The following is a 21,467-nucleotide window of genomic DNA, read 5'->3' as shown; positions in this document are numbered from 1 at the left end:
GTGCATCTGCCAGCGAAAATGGAGTTCCGCTTTCGCTGGCAGAGGTTTGCAAGAGGCTGTCACAGCCAGAAATGGAGTTCAGGAACCCATTTTCGCAGGCAGAGTGCTTGGGCCATCACAGGCAGAGGGTTGCAGGAAGCCGTCACAGCCAAAAATGGAGCTTGGGATGCCACAGGTGCCCCCAACATGAATGACGTTGAGCTGGCCACAGCCCCCCGGCCCCCCAAAGTCAAACACCACCCTGATGCGGCCCTCAGTGAAATTGTGTTTGACACCCCTGATCTAGGTGTTAACAGCTCTATCTCTCTCATAGTGTAGTCAGTCCTCATGCTGTTGTACTGTCTCTAAAGTTCTAGATGTAGTAGCTCTCTTGCACAGCATTGCAAGTCTTCTATTCCTCTCCTTGGGAGTTTCTTGTCTACGCTGGTGTTTCATTTTTGTAGCCTTTGATTGCACTTGGCCAATCGCCTGGTGTTTCCTTGGAGCACAGCATTGTTACAGCAATGAAATATATTATTATGGAATACAATAAAGGAAATGTAAGAAAAAGACACTTGGGCCTGGCCCTGTTACCTCAACCACTGTGGTGAGAATTAGAGACCTAATCCCCTTTACCAGAGGGAGCCCCCTTACGGAGTACTGTGTTACCATGGCAACTCCACTGTCCTGTACAGTAGAAGCCATTTTAAGGCACAACAGGCTGTATCTTAACAGAACTTGAATCCAAATTGCACACTATCACTGTCAAAAGTACTGTGATTTGACACTATAGATATAATTCATTCCTTTTCAGGCGTTCCAGAGTTATGCTGGTATACACACACAGACACACACACAGAGGGGTGTTAGGGGTGTCTTACCCCCACAGTATTTTTTCCAGAGGGTAAGTCATCTGTCTTCACGTTTTGTTGAAATTGCTCAAGACATTCCAGAGTTATGCTGGAACATACACACACACATTTATATATATATATAGAAGATAGAAGAAGATGTATTTACTAGTAGAATGCTGACAAAGAGGCCAATCTAGGTTGCTAGAGGTTGCTCAATGAAAAAGACTTCAGGTTCCTGTTTGCAGCAGATGGCAGCACTCAACATAAGTTCAAAAGGAACAGATTCACAACATTTTCTTCAATGGGAGGCTGGGATAAAATGTAGAAGCCAAGTCACAGGTTGAAGATCCTAATAGGAACCATAAGTATCTTTGGGAAGAGATGAGCACTTCTGTGTCTAGTACATAACACATGGATAATAGTACTTCGTGCTCTGCCCTCTTTCTTCATAGCAACCAATTTTAGGCATATATTTTGAAACTGCCTCCTGAAAGCCCACGTAGTGTTCAAAGTGTCAGATTAGAACCAGGGAGATCTAGTTGTAGTTCACCCTCAGGCACTGGATATTTGGGAGACTGATATTCTCTCTTAACGTGTCTGTCCTACCTTGCAGGGTTATCCCTGTAGGGAAAAGTGCAAAAAAAATAACTTTATATACACAGTCTTCAGTTCTTGCAAGGAAGCTGGATTGTAAATCTAACAAGTAAAAACAGATTCTCTCAGTTGCCATAGCCTGCACAATCACTTAGCTTTTAGAGGATGCTGTATCAAATATTTATTTTTATTTTATTTATTTTAGATGGTTTGTCAATTGCTTACAAGATAATAGGTATAAGTAAAAACATAGTTATGAATACATGGATACATGGATACATATAAGAAAATAGTATCAGAGTAACCAAGCTTGGCAATCACTCAATTTAGAAACACATCTGGAAAAAGCAAGTCATCTATATATTCATAGATAACTTTTAATCAGGCTGTGATTTCTTGGCAAACCTATTGGTGAGTCTTGCTTCAGAACAACTGTTTTGCCCTCTGGCTTTTGGTTATGTAAGGATTCTTATGTATAATAGCCTAAGTATCAACACAACTGTTTGATGAAATACACTGAGTTATGAAATCCCTTTTTGGGAGTCAGAAAAACACCAGCGTTGTGTTGTAAATAATATATTAAAATACAGTATCAGGAGTCAGCACATACTTTGGAATGATAGGTTTTTCTCCTGGACTTTGTAGTGAGATGAATGAGATGGCTTCAGAGCTGTGCTGCTCATATGAGTTTTTGTGGGCTGTTATTTGTTCCTCAGATTCCACAGTGATGACAATCAAAGATTCAATTTTTAACCTCTTTTAATATGTTTAAAACTCTAATTCGTTTAGACAAATTGTTCCTAAAGCTTTTGGACATTTGCATCTTGCAAATAACTGAGTCAGCCACCAGGACACAATTAACAAAAAAAAAAAAACAAAAAAAAACCATTCCTCACACACAAGTTTTTGTGTCCCTTTTTATAGTTCTGATGAAATAACACCTTCAGTGTTGTTGTTGAGACAATATTTTTGTGTCTCGGTACAGAGACAACAGTTTCTGCCTTTTGTTAGCTCTGCATGGGTTCGATGTAGTAACTGCATTTCTCCAATCTTGCAGAGTAGTAGAGATAGAATGGAGACAACGAGCATTATCACATCTTGATTAGCATGCCGTTTCTTTAGTCTAACGCGATACTGTCATGTGATCCAGCGATCGATCCTGCAAGTAAGCTGTCTTTATTCATAGACGCGTTACATATAAATGACCACTAATATACTTGACCCAATGATATGGTATTATAACTACATTCATCTGATAACGTAGTTCTCCATTTTAGTTCATTATTGGGGCGTGGGCGGGGGAATCCGATTCCAACCCTTGCGGTACAATGGATGATTCATAGCAATTCCAAAGCAAACATATTCATTTGCATAAACTACTATAGCACATTTATTTCTTTGAAGGTAAGGGCCATTTATATCCAAGCTTTGCAGAAGCGGACTGAAGCGGGCGGGACTGTTCTCGAAACTTGGCGGGTTTTTTTTGTTTTTGTTTTTTCTCAGAACTGAGAAGTAGAAACCTCGCCCTCTACCGACCACCTGTAGAAACGTCCTCCCTATCTCGTCCTCTCTATGGTCCAAGGGATGGCCGTTCTTCAGTTCCCACCCCCTCTTGTCACTCCGAGGGTTGGGCATCGCGGATTGAGAGGCGACTCCCGGCAAGCGAGCCAGCCCCGCTACAGTTAGCCAGAGGACGCTGCCTTCTTGCTGGGAGAGGAAAAGCAGAAGCCCGAAGCAGAGGCACTGCCTCTCACCGCTTGGGATTATGCCCTTCACCACAGCCAAAGTAGCCACACGGCTGAGCCAAGGAATCACTGCCAAAAGAGCAGCCGTGGCACTGTTGCTGGCAGCATATGGGGCCAGGAAGTTGTACCCCATTCTGCGGAGACAGTGGGCTGCCTCCGTCCTCCAGGTGAATGCAGAGACCGCCAGCCCCAGAGAGACAACTGCAAAGTGGAGGGAACTCGAGGTGGCCACTGCATCAGCACCTGGTGTGAACAAGGTGTTTTTTCTCCGTCTCCTTCGACTCCTGAGGTTGCTGTTCCCAGGGCCACTGTGCCGGCAGACAGGACTCTTGGCCTTGCATTCAGCTGCCCTTGCTAGCCGCACCTTCCTCTCGGTTTATGTGGCCCAGCTGGATGGACGCTTGGCCCGCTGCATTGTCCGTAAGAAACCACGGGACTTTACGTGGCAGCTTCTTCAGTGGCTCCTCATTGCCCTGCCGGCTACCTTTGTCAACAGTGCCATTCGGTACCTGGAAGGGCAGCTGAGCCTGGCCTTCCGTGGACGCTTAGTGGACCATGCCTATCAACTCTACTTTGAGGGTCAGACTTACTACCGGGTCAGCAACATGGATGGACGGTTGCGTAACCCGGACCAGTCGCTCACCGAAGATTTGGTGGCCTTTGCTAATTCTGTAGCCCATCTCTACTCAAACTTGACCAAGCCTGTCCTTGATCTCATTGTGACTTCCTATACCTTGGTCAGTTCAGCAAGATCAAAGGGGGCTGACACAGCCTGGCCCTCATTTATTGCTGGTTTGGTAGTCTGCATCACTGCCAAGGTGCTACGTGCCTGTTCACCAAAGTTTGGCCAACTGGTGGCTGAGGAAGCACGCCGGAAAGGAGAGCTGCGCTACATGCATTCTCGTGTGGTGGCCAATTCGGAAGAGATTGCCTTCTATGGTGGGCATAAGGTAAAGTAGGAGACAGAATGTCAATATTCTTTAGTAGAAAAAGAAGATTTAGGTTTTTAGAAAGAGGAAGTCTGTGGGGTATTTGGACACTTCTGGTTCTGAATGAGGAATAATAACACAGTCTGATTAGAAAAGTAGAGAGAACATACTGTGTTTTTATTCTCTTTATTTAGTTCTACAGGAGAGGATAGTAATTTACCACCATCTCCTGTAGGATTATGCCAAAATCCCCTGCAGCTAACTCGATTTCAATTCTGCCTTAGGTGAAATGAAGCTACCCCAAAACAGATTTAGACCAACACCTTGTTTACTTCCTTCCTTTGTTGTCTCCTTGAATATGTCCTGAGGCACATCTAGGGCTCTAACCTTGATTATAATCTAAAATCTGTCCTTGTTGCTAAGTTCAGTCCTTTCCAACTTCCTGTAAAAATATTTCTTGGTTTCTGTTGATCCTACCTAATTCAAACAGTTGAAGTTCAAGACCTTCTAAGTTTGGCACCAGCTTGTCTTTTAAAGTTTCATACATTTCCAGGCCGAGGAGTGAACTGAAGGGCAGTAAATGTGTATGGTGTGGGGAAATTATGATTCCCAAATATAGAAATAAGAAATACCAGCAAGGAATATAGATGTAAATCAAAACTCTTGTTGATAAAGAATGGAAAAAGAAAAGATGTTTTAACACTGAGAAAGAGAATTTGATACTAATAGTCATATCTTTCATATATCTTACTTTTCCCCATTCTTTAGTTCTAATACTGCCGTGCCAGGTGTGTTCCAAGGCCAAACATCTCTTCCTGTAATAACTTCTGTCCATAATTAAGAGTAATTTAAAGTCATATTTACACAAAATGTCAAGCAAATGGAAACAAATGTTTTCTGCCCCTTTCAAGGTTCACCCCCAATTTTTTTTTAAAAAAAGAATCAAAGTGCAACAGTTGCTTTTTCAAGCAAGGGCTCAATAAGGCGTCATAGGGCGTCAAGCAACGTGCCTACCGTCCCTGTCCTATTGTTTCTCCTATTCTTTTATTTTTCTTATATGTACCCATTTCATGTATTCACAACTATGTATACATTTATACTTATTATCTTGTAAACAATTGGCAAATCAAATAAATAAATAAATAAATAATATCCCATGGCCAGCATTAGACATAACGTTTGTTATGTAATAGGTGTCTGCATTGTATCAGCTATTGGATTTTGTAGGTGGCATGGGGAAGTTTAGAAGATTCTTAGAGTCATGTATTTATTCCATAGTTAGTCATTTTTGACTTTTCAGTTAATCTTTGCAGTTTGTATTACCTGTTTGCATATAAAAGCTACAGAAGAAGGACTGTAATTCAGAGTACATGTAAGCATACACTAACCTAATTATTTTTTTAAATATACTTTATTGATTTTACAATTAAAATAGACCAACAACACAAACATAAATTCAAGAATGAAAAAGAAAACAAGAAAAAATAATCTTCAACAGTTTGTGAGACCTCCTTTTTATCCTTATTTTATGCCATATACACAATCCTTACATATATCTGTATATCACTACTATGATTCTATCATATCTTCTTTTGCCTTTTAATGTGAAATCTGTCTTTGGTCTATCCATTTGTACCAGAAGTTCCAGCTGTCGTAATATATTGAATTATCTTTATCTTTTAATGCCAAGGTTAATTTGTCCATTTCTGCACAGCTTGAAATTTTTTGAATAATCATCTCCTCTGATGGAACATGAGGCTGTTTCCAACATTGAGCAAAAGCCAATCTGGCCGCTGTCAAAATATGTATTATTATATATTTCACTTTTTTTGGTAGTTCTTTATCAAAGATCCCTAATAGAAAGGACTCTGGTTTAAATTTGATCTGTTCTCTTGTCATTTCCTCCAGCCAATTTCTAATTTTCTGCCAATATTTTTGAGCTTCTCTACAAGACTACCACATATGGAAGAAAGTTCCCTTTTCTTTTTTTCTTTTTTTGCATTTCCAGCAGTTCGGACTCATATTGGGGTGCATCTTCGCTAATCTCGAAGGAGGAAGGTGCCACCTATAAAACATTTTATAGGCATTTTCTTTGTACGCTACCGATTTTGTGATTTTGTTATTAATACCCCAGACCTTTTCCCATTCTGTTAAGGTAATACTACGTCCTATGTTCCTACTCCAGGCTATCATGTTCCCTTTAATAATTTCTTCCTCTAATTCTACCTCTAATAAATAATTATAAAATTTTGTTATATTTTTTTTTTGCCTGATCCTAGTAAAATTTTATCTAATTGCTGGAATTTATTATTAATTCTAAATTCTTTCTTGTCGTGTTTGTATCTACTTTGAATTTGAAGATATGCCCACCGATCAATTTTTAATTCCTGGTCTTGAAGGTCTTGCCATGATTTCAGATTTCCTTGCGTATCCAATAGGTCCTTATATTTAATCATTTTAGTAATATCCAGATTATTTGGGTGGGTCATTGCCTCCACTGTTGAGATCCAGATTGGTATCTTTAAGTAGTGTTTTTTCCGTATTTTCTTCCAATTAGTCAATAATGAATCGCTAATTAGGTATCTGAAAATATTTCTGGCTAGTTTTCCCAATATCCCATAAAAAAGCATGCCACCCCCTCTGTAAGTCATGGCCTTCTAAGAGTAATATTCTCTTATTAGTTAAATTCACCCATTCCTTCAACCATACTAAAGAGGCCGCACTATAATACAACTCCCAATTTGGAAGTGCCAGCCCTCCCCTGCTCTTCATATCCTGCATTGCCTTTAAGTTTATTCTAGGTTTTTTCCCTTGCCAGATGAATTTTGCAGTTATTTTATTAAGTTCTTCAAAAAACTTTTTGTGTACTTTAATTGGAATCATCTGAAATATATAGAGGAATTTTGGAAGAATATTCATTTTAATAGCAGCAATCCTGCCTAATAATGAAAGTTGCAGTTTGTCCCATGTTTCTAAATCCTTCTTTACCTGTTGCATTAATTTATCATAATGGTTTTCCTTTCGTGTCTTACAATGTGCTGTCAACCATATTCCTAAATATTTAACTTTTTTATCACTTGTACTCCCATAATTTCTTCTAGTTCCAATTTTTGCTTTTCTGTTAAATTTTTAGTCATTAATTTCATTTTCTTCCTATTAATTTTTAGTCCTGCTACTGCTCCAAATTGTTCTAATTCATTCATCAATTTTTGTCCTCTTTCTATTGGTTCTTCAATGAAAAAAATCATATCATCCGCAAACGCTTGCAACTTATATTCTTCTTTCTTAACCTTTAATCCTTTTATGTCTGGGTTCTGTCTAATTCGCATTAGTAATGCTTCTAATGATAATATGAAGAGCAGGGGTGAGAGTGGGCAGCCCTGTCTGACTCCTTTTTCTATTTTTATTGGGCGGGTATATTACCAGTTTATTATAATATTCGCCTGTTGTGTATCATAAATGGTTGTTATAATATTTTCAAATTTGGTGCCTAAATTAATATAATTTTTTTGAATTAAAAATTGCCAATTTAAATTATCGAAGGCCTTCTCTGTGTCTAAAAACATAAGTGCTATTTGTTTTTCAGGGTGGGCTTTGTAAGATTCTAAAACATCTAATACTATTCTTAAATTATTCCTGATTTGTCTGGTCGGGAGAAATCCATTTTGGTCTTCATGTATATGCTCATTTAACATTCTTTTTAGTCTACTTGCTATAATAGAAGTAAATATTTTGTAGTCAGTATTTAGCAAAGAAATCGGCCTATAATTTTGTATATATCGGGGGTCCGAATCCTTCGGGATCAGCAAAATCAACGCCCCCCTCCATGAGTCCGGCATCCTGGCTGCCAATAAGACGTCATTAAAAACTTCCACCATAAGAGGTCCTATTTGTTCTGCTATTGCCTTGTACAGCTCCCCTGGGAACCCATCTGGTCCCAAGGATGTGTTGTTTTTCTGGTTCTCTATTGCTGATTTCAATTCGAACCAAGTAATGTCTTTGTTTAATCATTCATCAATTTCTTCCCCAATTGCTTTATCCTTCATTTCATCTAAATAGTTTCTTATCCTATCTTCGTTAACTTTTTCCTTTTTATATAACTTCAAAATATTTATGGGCAATTTCTTTTTTCTATTCTATCCCTTGTTGTATATCCCCCTTTCCATCTATTAGCTGATAAATCAATCTTTTTTCTTTCCTTTTTATTAAGTCTATATGATAGCCATCTCCCTGGCTTGTTGGCATGCTCAAAATGAGTTTGTCTAGTTGTATTCAGATTTATAATCATTCTCTCTTGTTCAATTAAATTCAATTTATGTTTAGTTATTGTTATCTGATTTTGCAATTTTAAATCCTTTGAAGTACTCTGTAATTGAGTTTCTAATTCTTTAATTTTTTGTTGTAATTTGTTTTGCTGGGCATATTTTTCTTTATTCCTCTTGGCGTTATAAGAGATTGTTATACCTCTTATTACTGCCTTCATTGTATCCCAAATGTTTTGTTTCGTAGTTGCTCCATTATCATTTTCCTTCAAAAAATAGTTTAATTCCTCCTTGAGTTCGTTAGTATATTCTTTTTCTCTTATTAACTGAGTATTTAACGTCCATCTTTTCTTGGGTTTTTCCCTACCCTTCCATATTATCTGAATTGGATTGTGGTCTGCCCATTCATTGGGTAGGATTTCAATCCCTTTTATCTCATTTGCTATTTCCCCATTCATCCATGCCATATCAATTTGTGTCCATATTTGATGAGGATTTGAATAGAATGTAAATTGTTTTTTCTCAGGATGTAATCTTCTCCATATATCAATCAAATTTAACTCCTTCATCATTTCCATGCATATTTTGGGAAGCTCTCTCTTTTTCTCTTTGTTCCTTCCCCCATTACTGTGGTCTTTTCATAATCAGCAATAGAATTAAAGTCCCCTATAATACAAATATTTCTTTTTTCCAATCCTACTATTTTTCCATAAAGATGCTTAAAAAGCTCTTTTTGATCTCCATTTGGGGGTGTAGATTACCACTAAGAGAATTGGTATGGCATTAACCCAGATCTGCAAAACCAGAGTTCTTCCCTCAGGATCTGACCATATTAAATCTGCTTTCATATCCTCTTTAACATATACTGCAATCCCTTTCTTTTTCCCCTTGTCTGCTGGTGCGGTGAATAGCTTCCCTAATTTCGGGCATTCTAAGTATTTTTCATCTGATTTCTTTATATGAGTTTCTTGTAGACATACTATATCAGCATTTTGTTTGATTAATTTGGCTATTATCCTTTTCCTTTTTATCATCAAGTTTAAACCATTTATATTAATTGATAATAGTTTCTTTTCTTCTTCTATTTAATTAGTTCTGTTTCACTCTTTGTCTTGTGACTGCTCCGGTCTCTCCTTGTGCCTGAAGATGTGTCCTACTTTCTTCTCTCTCCTGTTGTAATTGAGTATTTCCTTGATTTCCTAAAGTTCTATCTCTGTTCTTATGATAGCCTTGATCTTCCTGGGAGTTCGCTTCCAGTTCATCCTTACTATTCTGGTCTTCCGGGCCTACCAACCATTCATAAAATTCCTGGGCCTTTTCCATGGAATCTATTTTGATTTTCCTCTCGACCCAAGAAACTAACATCCCCTCTGGGATTAGCCATTTAAATACGATTCTTTTCTGATTTAGGTAAGCTGCTAAGAATTTATAATCTCGTCTTTGTTCTCTTACTCTTCTTGGTATTTGTTTGAGAACCAATATTTCTTTGCCTTTATACGTGATTGATTCATCTCTTGACATCCTATATATGATATCCCGGACACTCCTCACAAATCGTATATGGACTTCTCTTGGGCATTTGTGGCGTCTCGCGTAATTAGTGCTAACCCTGTAAACTTCATCAAACTCCCTCAAGATGTCATCTTTATCCTTTTCCAATAATCCAGCCAACATTCCTGCCATTAGTTGTTCCAAGTCTTCTTTTGATTCCACTATATTTTGGAATCTCAAGTATGTAGCAGCCTTATCCATCTCTAGGTAGACGAGTGAGTCCTCCATTTCTTTACTCACATTCTTTAATTGTTCATCTACCCTTTCTAATTTCCTTTCGGTTCTTTCTGCCCTTTTCTCTACCTCTTTTATTGTTACTTAATTTTTCTCCAAGGCCTGCTATAATAATCCAACTTTGTCCTCTACTTTGGAGATATCTGCTTTCATTTCTGCTTTTAGTTTCCCCATCTCCTCTTTTAATTCATTTATATCTGCTCTCATCTCATTATGGTTTTTCATCATTGTTTCTTGCAGCTTCATCATCGATTCCTGTAAAGTAAGCAGAATTGATTGGATGTTGGCATTCGAGATGTTAGCTTGTTTCTCCACTGGTAATGTTTCTTCAATGTTTTTTTGTGCCATGGGCGAAGCTGTTGCCGACGTGGTTGTTAACATCAGGGTGACCTTTCTTCCAGTTTTCAGAGTTGTAGTTGTTGTGGAAGTCATTTCTTTTACGATTTGTTTCTGTTGTTGTAATATATTAATTATATTATCCCAAATTAACATTCAGTAATAGAATCTCTATATTAGGATTGACAGGTATCTAATTACTTTATCTATCTGCTGGATATCTGTACTCTTTGCCAATTTACTAGAATATAAGTTCTTATAGATAAAAATATTATCACCATATTATTTTAAATCCAAATTCTAAATCACATATATAATGTTGTAAGGCCTCAATGCTCATCCTCTATACATAACTTCACATAATAGAAAATATATATAAATATTATATCCAAATCCAACTATATTTAAATATTATAAATAAATATATGTATTATATAACCTTATTTTAAATATTCTTAAACACAAACAGAATTACATTCGCCTCCAAGTGGATTAATTAAATATTTAGAGTGATTGCACAATGAATTGTAATATTAATATATAAGATCCTTTATACTTATTAATTAAATAATACTTAATGTTCTTACTATTTTTCCTATATGTATCTAATCAAAGTATAACTATCACTATTATTAATAAACCAATTAGATCAGTTAATTCAATTATTTAACAATCAATTACCACAATCAATTTTCCTTTCCCTGGTATACATATTTATAAACATTATAAAGAGACATTAAAAAAGGAGAGCTAGTTCATCATAGCGCCAGAGGGTGGGGGAGTAAAAAAAAAATGAGCAGGTGTATACAGGAAAAAGGGAGTAGGGGAAAAGGAGTTTTAAAGTAAGTTTTTAGCTTTCCGTCTCTAAGTTTTAAGAACTTACACTCCAAATGCACCGGAAGTGGGGAGGTAAGAAATGCTGAGTAGTGACTATAATTACACGGTATCTCCACACATTCGGAAGCTTCCACTTTTACTTTTCGTCTTGGCATTCCTAAGTTCAATTTTCCTGATTTTCTTCAGATGAAACCACCTCCTCAGTTGAATCAGTATACTTCCTGAAGGGCAATTAAGTAGTTTACATCAGTTATATTATTACAATAACTTCAGGATTTCTAAATATCAGTGCGGCTGTGGTGCCGCACTGTGTCTATTCCGCTGGCTCCGATCTTCTTCCCGTCTCCGATTTAATAAAGTCTTTCAGCATAAAAATCGAATGAAATAGTCCAAATCCCCCACACCTTCCAGTCACCTTCCAGCCACTAGATTCCCTTCTATTAATATCGGTGTGGTATATCTCCCGACCTCGTAAGCTTCCCTATTTACTCGTTATTGTCCTCTATCTTTCTTCTGTCTGCCAAGCCCCTTCACTTTCACTTGCCTCGCGTCCGCTTTTTGGCCGCTTCTTTTTAGGGCTCCGGACAGACGCTTGTAGCAGCCTTATAAAAGTCTATAGCATTCCAATCATCCTCTCCGTCGCTAATTTTCCCTGCCACACTCTTTACCAATGATCCCACAAACTCACTCACTCGCTTCTTTACATCGGTGGCGGTCCGGACTTCGGAGCCGCCATTGATGGGTGGCTGTTTCTTGCTTGTTGGGCTCTGGAGGGCTCCTCTTCACTGCAGGGGGGTTGCCTTCCCCACTCTACAGCTTGAGTCTCCCCCACACCGGCACGAATCTCTCCAGGACTCGTGCACCCTCAAAGGATCGCACCAACCGCAAAAAGAGATTAACTGAAACCATGGGCGGGCTTCTGCACCTCTGTTCGTCATTGCCTTACCACCTCCTAATGATTTTTTTATGCTATGCCTGATGTGGATGAGGAAATGTCACTTAAACTACATTAAGATTCATGGAATTCTGGTCCAAACGCTGTATGCTCTGAAAGATTAATAAGGCCTGTAGGAAGTAGTGTAGGACAGCTGAGAGAAGATAAATATTAGATAAGAAAATGTATATATGAATTAGAGAAGATAAGAAAATGGACAAAAATGGACAAAAAGGCTGCAATTTTAAATTCTTAACTAAAATTGGGACGGGGAGAGTTCTACTGAAGGAACTCAGGGGCAAGTAGAGATTTTTGGAACTTTGCTGTAGAGCGACTAAAGTCTAGAATTCTTATCCTTCATTTTCATCTGTTTATATGGACTATGTGATTAATGCTATATATTCTAGTCCCACTTTAGGCATAAAAGCCGGCTCAGTGACATTGAGCTAATAACTCTCTCAGCTCAACTCACCTCACAAGGTGGTTGTGGTGGGGAAAATAGGAGGATGAAAGAATATTGGATACTTTTAAGTTGTTTATAAAAATAATAAAGGTGGAATATTAATAAATAATTTCTGCAGAGTGAGAGGGACAATCTAGTGCAGTTCATTCATTGAGATATACTTACTACTGATGACATCAAATCTCTTTCTTTTTTTTATGCATCCCTGTTCTTTCACAATAGCTTAGCTCAGAACCCATACACGATACTTTGCTTGGAATAGAGGTAGCAGTGCTTATTTTTTTTTATTTAAAAACATTTTGAGTGACAGCAGAAGGAGAATTAAAAGCTAAGCATCTCTATTCTGCTGTATTTGAGTTTATTGAGAATGATCACTAAGATGTTAGAGATTGGTTCATTTCTATGTTATCATATTATCACATAATTACACTAAAACGCAAGTTGGAATTAACCTATAGTGTTTTCTACATGGTAGACAACAAGGGGATGATTAAATCTGCTACTTTTAAAAAATATTTTTAACATATCTTGTTCCAACTTCTTTAAAGACAAGCTGCTGGTCTAAGTTCTAATAGGTGATTTTTGCCATAGAAGTAAAGAGTAAAATTTCAGATGGTGACTCATATATATACAGTAAATATGCTGCAGAAGGCACTGACACTGAGGGGAGGGAAAATAATTTGGCTGTAACTTCTCATATTTGTAGAAATAATAACAAACTAAATTCTTTATCTGGGGTTCTCTTGAGTTTTATATTTATTTGCCCTGCAACCTAATTTGCATATTATAGTAATTAATGGTATTTTTTATCTTGGTTTATTCAATAAGCTACAATTGCCTAAATCTGAACAACATTCTACGTTATAGATTCTGATTACAGACCATTATGGCTAGATTCACGCAATATACTAACCTATTATGATTTTTTTTTTGTTTTAGTTTCATATGATTTGTGAACCCAGCCTATAAGAACAGTTGTCTCCCTCAGTCTAACAGTCTGATTCATTTGATTTTTATTCTTTTCCCTGATCCAGGAACACATCAGTTTGTCGACATCAGGGGTCTTCAAACTTAGCAACTTTAAGACTTGTGGACTTCAACTCCCAGAATTCCCTAGACAGCATGGCTGGTTGAGGAATTCTGGAAGATGAAGTCCACAAGTCCTAAAGTTGCCAAGTTTGGAGCCCCCTGGTCTACACGCCCCAGAGCTTCTTTGGTACATTTACATTGTTGAAATAAAAACTATATGGAGATGCCTTTGTCTTTGTGGTTGTAAACCTCAAGTCACTTTGTATCCTCCTGCTACTCTTTTCAGGTGGAGCTGTCCCTCCTACGGCACTGTTATCATCAGCTGGCCTCTCAAATCAATGTGCTGCTTCTGGAGAGACTCTGGTATGTGATGCTGGAGCAGTTCCTTATGAAGTATGTGTGGAGTGCTGCTGGGCTGGTCATGGTGGCTGTACCGATCATCACTGCTACTGGCTACTCTGAAACAGGTGAGGATGGGAGAAAGAAGCAAAACTTCTGCTCTTATGGGGGGCAACATGGCCCAAAATAATAAAATGGACATTTAAGCTCATATGTTAACAGGCAGGAGCTAGAAGAGGATCAATATGGAATCATTAGGGATGCTTTCAAGACGATGGCTGAAACGCTACTTGCTAATTCACTGGAAGGCTTAGTGAGGTCAGAATAGCCCAGGGCAACTTCTCATTGGCTCATGTCTAGAGGTCCCATATAGGCCATTTCCACACTAGTGATTGATGATGTTATCCAACCATTCCTCTGTCTGTATATCATGAGGACAATGGCTGGGTGATGTAGAGATATGGATTCATAGTGGGCACAAGTGCCTGGAGCATCGTGTCAGTTAGCTCCTTAAAGCTAACGTGCTTTTCCCCCCCTATGATTGTATGGTGCATGATCCCAAGTAAAGACATACTTGTTTAAAGGAATTGCTATGTGCACTTTATTTATTTATTTTTTATTTATTTATTTAATTTATATTGCTGCCTATTCGCCCATGGCAACTCGAGGCGGCTTACACAATGTAAAACCATATTTAAAACAAAAAAAATAAAAATTAAAAAAACAATAAAAAGTAACAAAAAGAATCAAATAAATGAGTAAAGTACAATAAAACAAAATTTGGGGGAAAAAAACCAATTCCCACCCCCTGCCCTGACAACAGCAGATCACAGTAGCCATTTGATGGGCTCCATCCCTCTCTGGGTTCCCCAGGCCCATTGGCAAAACCAGTTCTTCAGTGCCTTCTGAAAGAGTGCTAGAGTGGGGGCCATTCTAGTCTCTGGGGGAATGATATTCCAGAGAGAGGGAGCCACCACAGAGAAGGCCCTTCTTCTGGGTCCCACCAGGTATATCTCCCTCAGGAAGGGGACCCTCAGCATTCCCTGCCTCCTCGCTCTAATGGGTCAGGTAGATGTGACTGGCAAGAGACATTCCCTCAGATAACCCGGTCCCAAGCCATGAAGGGCTTTAAAGGTGACAACCAGCACTTTGAATTTCACCCAGAAGCAAATTGGCAACCAATGCAGCTCCTGCAGGAGAGGTGAAACATGTGCACACCGGGATCTGCACAAAAACCATGCGGGCCGCTGCATTTTGCACCAACTGGAGCTTCCGGATGCTCTTCAAGGATTTATACATGTTCTCCAGTTCACACTTTCCCCTTCAGATCCAGATGTCTAGAATCACTAATATAGAAATAGTGACAAGAAAATGCAACCAAGCACAGAAAGATGCACTTATGGTAGTAGAAAACTGAACAGATAGGAGAGAACTGCAACAGCCAGTGGTTTTATTATGCAATGCCTGAGAGCAAAAACAAGTTGTCTGAACACTGAAGTCTTGAAATACCACAATATTTTCAAGGTTGGAATAAATATTTCACAAGTACCAAATATTTGGCCTGGGAGCATATTTATCTATGCTTGCTTGTTTTCACTTGTAGCCTTGTTCTTGGTGCTGTTCCACAGTAACCACTTGCTCAGAACTCCAATTTGACAGGTAGTGGAAAGGAAGAGGTAACCCTATAAGAAGTGGGCAGCAAGACTCCAGGTGACCACTACATGGCAGCAGAGAGTTTTCTGTATCTCTTTCCTTAATTGGGTAGCCATTGTAAAGGAGCAAGAGGAAAAACAGGCACGAGCGTTGGGATAAGGGAGTCAAGCTTTCCCACTGGTTCTCCGCCAGTTCCCAAATAGCTTGGTTTTCCATTAAAAGCCTAAAATCATTGGTTCTTCCCCTGTTGATGGTTCCCTCCAGCAGTTTGTATAAGTACAATTACCTCTTTTACAGGTAGTCCTTGAATTAGAGCCAAAATGGAGCCTGCCCAGTACGGTTGGAGCCAGGAAGGCTGTTAAGTGAACTACCTCCCTTAATGAACACCCCCCACACACACACACCCCAATCACTGCTGTTCCTGATGCATTTGTTAAATGAACATACATTAAACACACAGGTTGTTAAGTGGAGCATGGGGAGCCTCACGGATGGGGGAGAGCCTGGGGGCAGGGCTGGTGCAGGCAAAAGTCCACCTGCCTCAGATCCCCCAAGGCCTCCCCCCACCTTCTGAGAGACCCCATTCTCTGCTTCCCACCCCTTGGGGTCCTCACAGCTGCTTGGGCCTCCTCCTCACACTTTGTCACCTATAGTTCACTTACCTTTCAAAGATCTCCAGAGCTCAGGAGATTGGGTAAGGAAAGAGTACTATAGGCTGCACCATTCCTGGGCCACATGACACAATCCCACAAGCAGCCATCTTCAGCGGACATAACTTCAGGATTGGGTCATAAGTACCTTTTAGAGGGGGTCTGTCGTAACTTTGAAGTGTGGCCAGTCTTAAGTCAAGGACTACCAGTATTAACTTCGCTCATGTAACTTTTTCACTTGCTAGTTGTCCCAAATGCATGTCAGGAAAATGATTAAACTGTGTAAAATCTTTCTTCACACTTCAGTGTTTACATCTAATGCCACAGATATTTGAAGGATTAAGGGAAATCTAAAGAATGAATAGGTATCTTCCTCATGAAGCTTTATTACAGAAGCATTTTAAGGCAGTATTTGGAGTAATAGTATTTGATTAATAGTTTCGGGGAGGAATGCCTTTTTTTTTTAAATCTGGACCCATCACAGGAGGGTTCTCAGGGTGGTATTTTCAACAGGTGCCCGACGGCATAATAAGTGACCTCAGACTGGGGTTTCAAGGAAAGTGATTCCTAATAAGAAAATGGGATTCTAGGCAGTAGAAGTCAGTGGAGAAATTGAGATAAGTGTTCCAGCCTTTCTCCCCTGTCACAATTTTGTTCCGCCAGATTCAGAGGTGGTGAAACAAGCTGCACTAGAAATGGAAGAGCAAGAACTGGTAAGCTTGAGGACTGAGGCTTTTACCACAGCACGGAGTCTGTTGTCTGCAGCAGCTGATGCCACGGAGAGGGTCATCTCTTCCTACAAAGAGGTACAGATGCTCAGTTGCCTGGGGAAGAATTGGGTCAGTCTGATCCTCCGATAAAGGACGTAAATAAGGATGTAAAGCCTCTATGTCTTTATAATCTCCTGAGATACAATTCTAAAAGGTGCATACTCCCTAAATTCATGACCTGCGTTCAGGCAGGGCTTCAGTCTTGCAAGTTCTGAGAGCAGAAAGGCCACCATACCTTGCACTGAAAGGCCTTTGACCTTGCACTGCTAATATTTCATAAGATCAGTTTTCATCTGTTACTTAGACAAACAGACTGAATCCTGCCCTCCTTTATGCTCCTCTCTTCAGAATAAGTCCCATTTTACTAGTATAAGTAAATATAGTATTAGTTTCTGAGTATACATTCACAGGATCCGGGTAGATCTTTCTTACCTTCTCTATGGCTATCAGATCAGGTTGCAAAAATCTGGATGGTCATTAGGTAACAATAAAAAGATACAGAAGCCTATCTTTGCTACCATCTAGTGCAGGGGTGTCCAACCTTGGCAACTTTAAGACTTGTGGACTTCAACTCCCAGAATTCCTCAGCCAAAGCTGGCTGAGGAATTCTGGGAGTTGAAGTCCACAAGTCTTAAAGTTGCCAAGGTTGGACACCCCTGATCTAGTGGTTATCTGGATTTTCACCCCAGATCTAACAATCAGGCCAACATTGGCCATGTTCATACATTATGCTAGCACCAAAGCCTATACACATCATTGTGGCTTAATATCAAGCCATCTCTCAGGCTTATCAACAAGGGTGGGATTCAAATTTTTAAACAACCAGCTCTGTGGGCGTGGCTTGGTGGGTGTGGTCATGTGGCTGGGTGGGCGTGGCTATGCAATTGTGACAGGGTGGGTCAAAAGAGAGAAACTCACTTTAACAATGCTCTTAGAGCAGGGGGTTGGACTAGGTGACCTCCAAGGTCCCTTCCAGCCCTAGATTGCTGTGCTGTTTCAAAGCATCCTCTGCAAGCTGCATCTAGCGCCAGGGTTTGTGGTCCATCCTTCCTTCCTCTCCTTTTTCTCTCCCTCCTTCCCTCTATCCCTCCTTCCCTCTATCCATCCATCCATATCTTATTCACTTTCACTTTCCTCTTTCTCCCTTCCCTCCTTTTCTTTCTTTCTCTCTTTCCTCCCTTTCTTTCTCCCATCCCTCCCTCTTTCTTTCTTTCTTTCTCTTTCTTCCTTTTAAGAGAAGGAAGGAAGGAAGGAAGGAAGGAAGGAAGGAAGGAAGGAAGGAAGGAAAGAAAGAAAGAAAGAAAGAAAGAAAGAAAGAAAGAAAGAAAGAAAGAAAGAAAGAAAGAAAGAAAGAAAGAAAGAAAGAAAGAAAGAAAGAAAGAAAGAAAGAAAGAAAGAAAGAAAGAAAGAAAGAAAGAGAGCCGGCATGTATCTCTATGCTGTTCATGGTATATTTTCAGCTGGAACCTCTTTCTACTTAAACCTTAATACAACACCCAGATATTTCAAGCCATTAAACATCTTGGTTTAATCTTGAAACTCTTTGCATACTTGTACTTAAACAGTTTTAATACACATGGCTTCAATTCCAAAGCTACTTTTTATGAAGACCAAGTCATGAAATGGAGATTGGAAATAAAGCAAAGGTTAACCTTCTCATTCTTTCTAACCCCTTCCTTCTTATGTGGAAGTGAGCCTTTCTACTTGCCATTTTATTAACCAAGAATTTACCACCATCTTCAAATTGAAGAGTTGCCTTCCAACAACAAAAAACACAAGTTTGCAAACTGCCCGAATAGTAACACCGCACATAATTTTGTATGTTAAATTTCGAACCACAAAGTGGAAGAGGGAAAATATTTGTGAGAAATATCTACTGTGTTTTTTGTTTATCAAACTTAAAAGGCCATTGGACACTCCATAAAGGTTGTGACAGCAATAGAAGTAATAAAGGCAGCAGCTAGGCAAACTGCTGAATAGTCTGAATTATGCTTTGGAAATTGTGTAATGCATGCTCTGAAATTGAGCAAATGGATGAGACCTAAAGGTAAGCTGTTCTCTACAAAATCCATTCTGAACTTACCACACTAAGCCTGACATGAAAAAGCAGAGCAACTTGCTTGTTTTGAACAGGAGGATATGGAATGAAGAAAGAAGATTGGCTCCAACAGTTTTAGGAGATCGCATAGTTTTGTTTATCTAAAACATTCCCAAGGCAGTAGTAATCAATACTGTATTAGCTGCTCCAAATGGTCTTTTGGCTAAACATTGAATCCAGGCATACTGGATGGCTGGATGCTCCCAGGAGGCTGCAGGGAGGCCTCCTAGGCCCAAAATGGGGCACACGGGAGTGCAGTGTGGCAACCCCCATGGCCCGTTTTGAGCCTAGGAAGCCTCCTTAGAGCCTCCTGGGAGCGAAAACGGGGCACGGGGGGGGCACACACCTCGTGCCCCATTTTCGCTTCTAGGAGGCCTCCCTGCACTTACCTGGGAGCCAGACGGGTCTCATGGGGACTCCTGGGCTGTGCAGGGTGGGGTGAGCAGGGCCAGCTGGTCGTCGGAATTATCGGTTCAGTGAACTGGATGTAAAATTAACATCCGGTTCACTCAAACCGGCCTGAACTGGCTAAATCCCACCCCTGCTTATCAATCCTAAGAGCCGCGATGGCGCAGTGGTTAGAATGCAATACTGCAGGCTACTTCTGCTGACTGCTGGCTGCCTGCAATTTGGCAGTTTAATCTCCCCAGGCTTAAGGTTGATTCAGCCTTCCATCCTTCCGAGGTGGGTAAAATGAGGACCCAGATTGTTGGGGGAAATATGCTGACTCTCTAAGCTGCTTAGAGAGGGCTGTAAAGCATTGTGAAGCGGTATATAAGTCTTAATTGCTATTGCTATTGATGTAATCCCTATTTTACCTCCTTTCAAAATAACTATGATGCAATATTTGTTTTGTAAAAGAAATTTAATTTCACAAAGAACAAGTTTGGTATAGTGGTGAAGGTGCTGCCTAGAAACCAGGAAAGTCTATATTCTGGGCCTCCCTTACTCATGAAAGCTAGTTGGATAACTTTGGGCCAGGCACTCTTTCTGAGCCCAACCCACTTCACAGAATCATTGTGGAGAAAATAGGAGGCAGGAATATTAAATAAGGTCACTGCCTGATCAAAACGTATCCTTTGCAGCTTGGTCCTCATTCATTCTATCTATATTAAAAATATATTTCAAAACACTTATTTCATATGGGTCACTCATTTAGCCCGTATTCATTCAATGCCCATTAGTCTTGGCCTTACTTGTTTTACAATATATACTCCTAAAGGACCCCATTCCTGCTGTATTTGATTGGTGATTGATTGCATTTATATCCCTCTCCTCCTGAAGCTTAAATAGTTTACATGAGGATCTTTCCTAATTTCACCTCATTAAAAACTGCTGAAGACTTAGAGAGAGACTAACCGAAACTAAGCAGTGAGCTGCATAGGTAAATTGGACTTGAACTCTAAGTCTAGAACCATAACCGGTACATTGCATTTCTGTTGTATACCTCCCAGGACCCTAGAAAAATCTGACATCAAAATTGCCTTTGTATTGGTGTGGCTTACAAATGTAACAAGAAAAATAAAAAAGTTGAGATGTTTAGGGAAGAGGAAGTTGTTCAGTTTAATTGCTGATGGGCAGAGGTACATTGAATATTTTAAATGCAAGAACAAAATGTAAATAAAACGTAGTTGCATTAATTGAATAATTTACTATTCCCTAATAGTAAATATGAGGCACTACTTAACTCTGTGGGTTCAGGGAGATACTGGCTACACCCACTTGTCTTCTGATTGCGACAGTCGTAATTGTCAGTTTGATTATATCTTATGGATCCCTTTTGCAAATATGATCTGTATGATTTCATATATGTCTCCAGCACAGCAAGAGCTGGATAAATGCTTTGAAACCTTATTCTGGCCTGTTGTGAACAGACCCAGATTTGAGAAAACAACCACCGGTGAATGCCCACTACCTCAACCTCTGGCAAAAGGTCTAATCATTTGATATGTGGGTTCCCATTCCAGATGTAAATGAATTGCAGTTGTGCCTTTTCTTCTCTAGGCAACTGAACTAGCAGGCTACACTGCTCGTGTGTATGAGATGTTCCGGGTATTTGAGGATGTGAAATGCTGCAACTTCCGGCGCCCCGGAGAACTTGATGAAGGCCACGCTCCGGCTGGGACAGTTATGAAACATGGCATGCGTGTCGAGGGCTCACTCCAGATCCAAGGTAAAGCTCTTCAGCAGATGTCTGGCCTGAAGCACAC

The 21,467-nt window shown here is 39.6% G+C and overlaps 1 protein-coding gene across 1 annotated transcript in view; it reads left to right on the top strand.

Moving 5' to 3' along the window:
- The first annotated feature begins 3,068 nt into the window (after nucleotides 1-3,068).
- ABCD1 (ATP binding cassette subfamily D member 1) overlaps nucleotides 3,069-21,467 on the top strand; it is a 31,277-nt gene continuing 12,878 nt past the window's right edge. Inside the window, exons 1-4 of the mRNA XM_026676221.2 lie at nucleotides 3,069-4,122; nucleotides 14,034-14,214; nucleotides 17,053-17,195; nucleotides 21,262-21,430. Coding sequence (XP_026532006.1) covers nucleotides 3,193-4,122; nucleotides 14,034-14,214; nucleotides 17,053-17,195; nucleotides 21,262-21,430 — 1,423 coding nt within the window. The 5' untranslated portion in view covers nucleotides 3,069-3,192. The remainder of the gene's footprint in view (nucleotides 4,123-14,033; nucleotides 14,215-17,052; nucleotides 17,196-21,261; nucleotides 21,431-21,467) is intronic.

The sequence above is a fragment of the Notechis scutatus genome, chromosome 2 (assembly GCF_049901735.1).
Source record: "Notechis scutatus isolate UNSWTSFEM ecotype Mainland chromosome 2, rNotScu1.2, whole genome shotgun sequence".
Taxonomy (NCBI): Eukaryota; Metazoa; Chordata; class Lepidosauria; order Squamata; family Elapidae; genus Notechis; species Notechis scutatus.
Note: the sequence above shows the minus strand (reverse complement) of the source record. Positions and strands in the feature narration are given on the sequence as shown.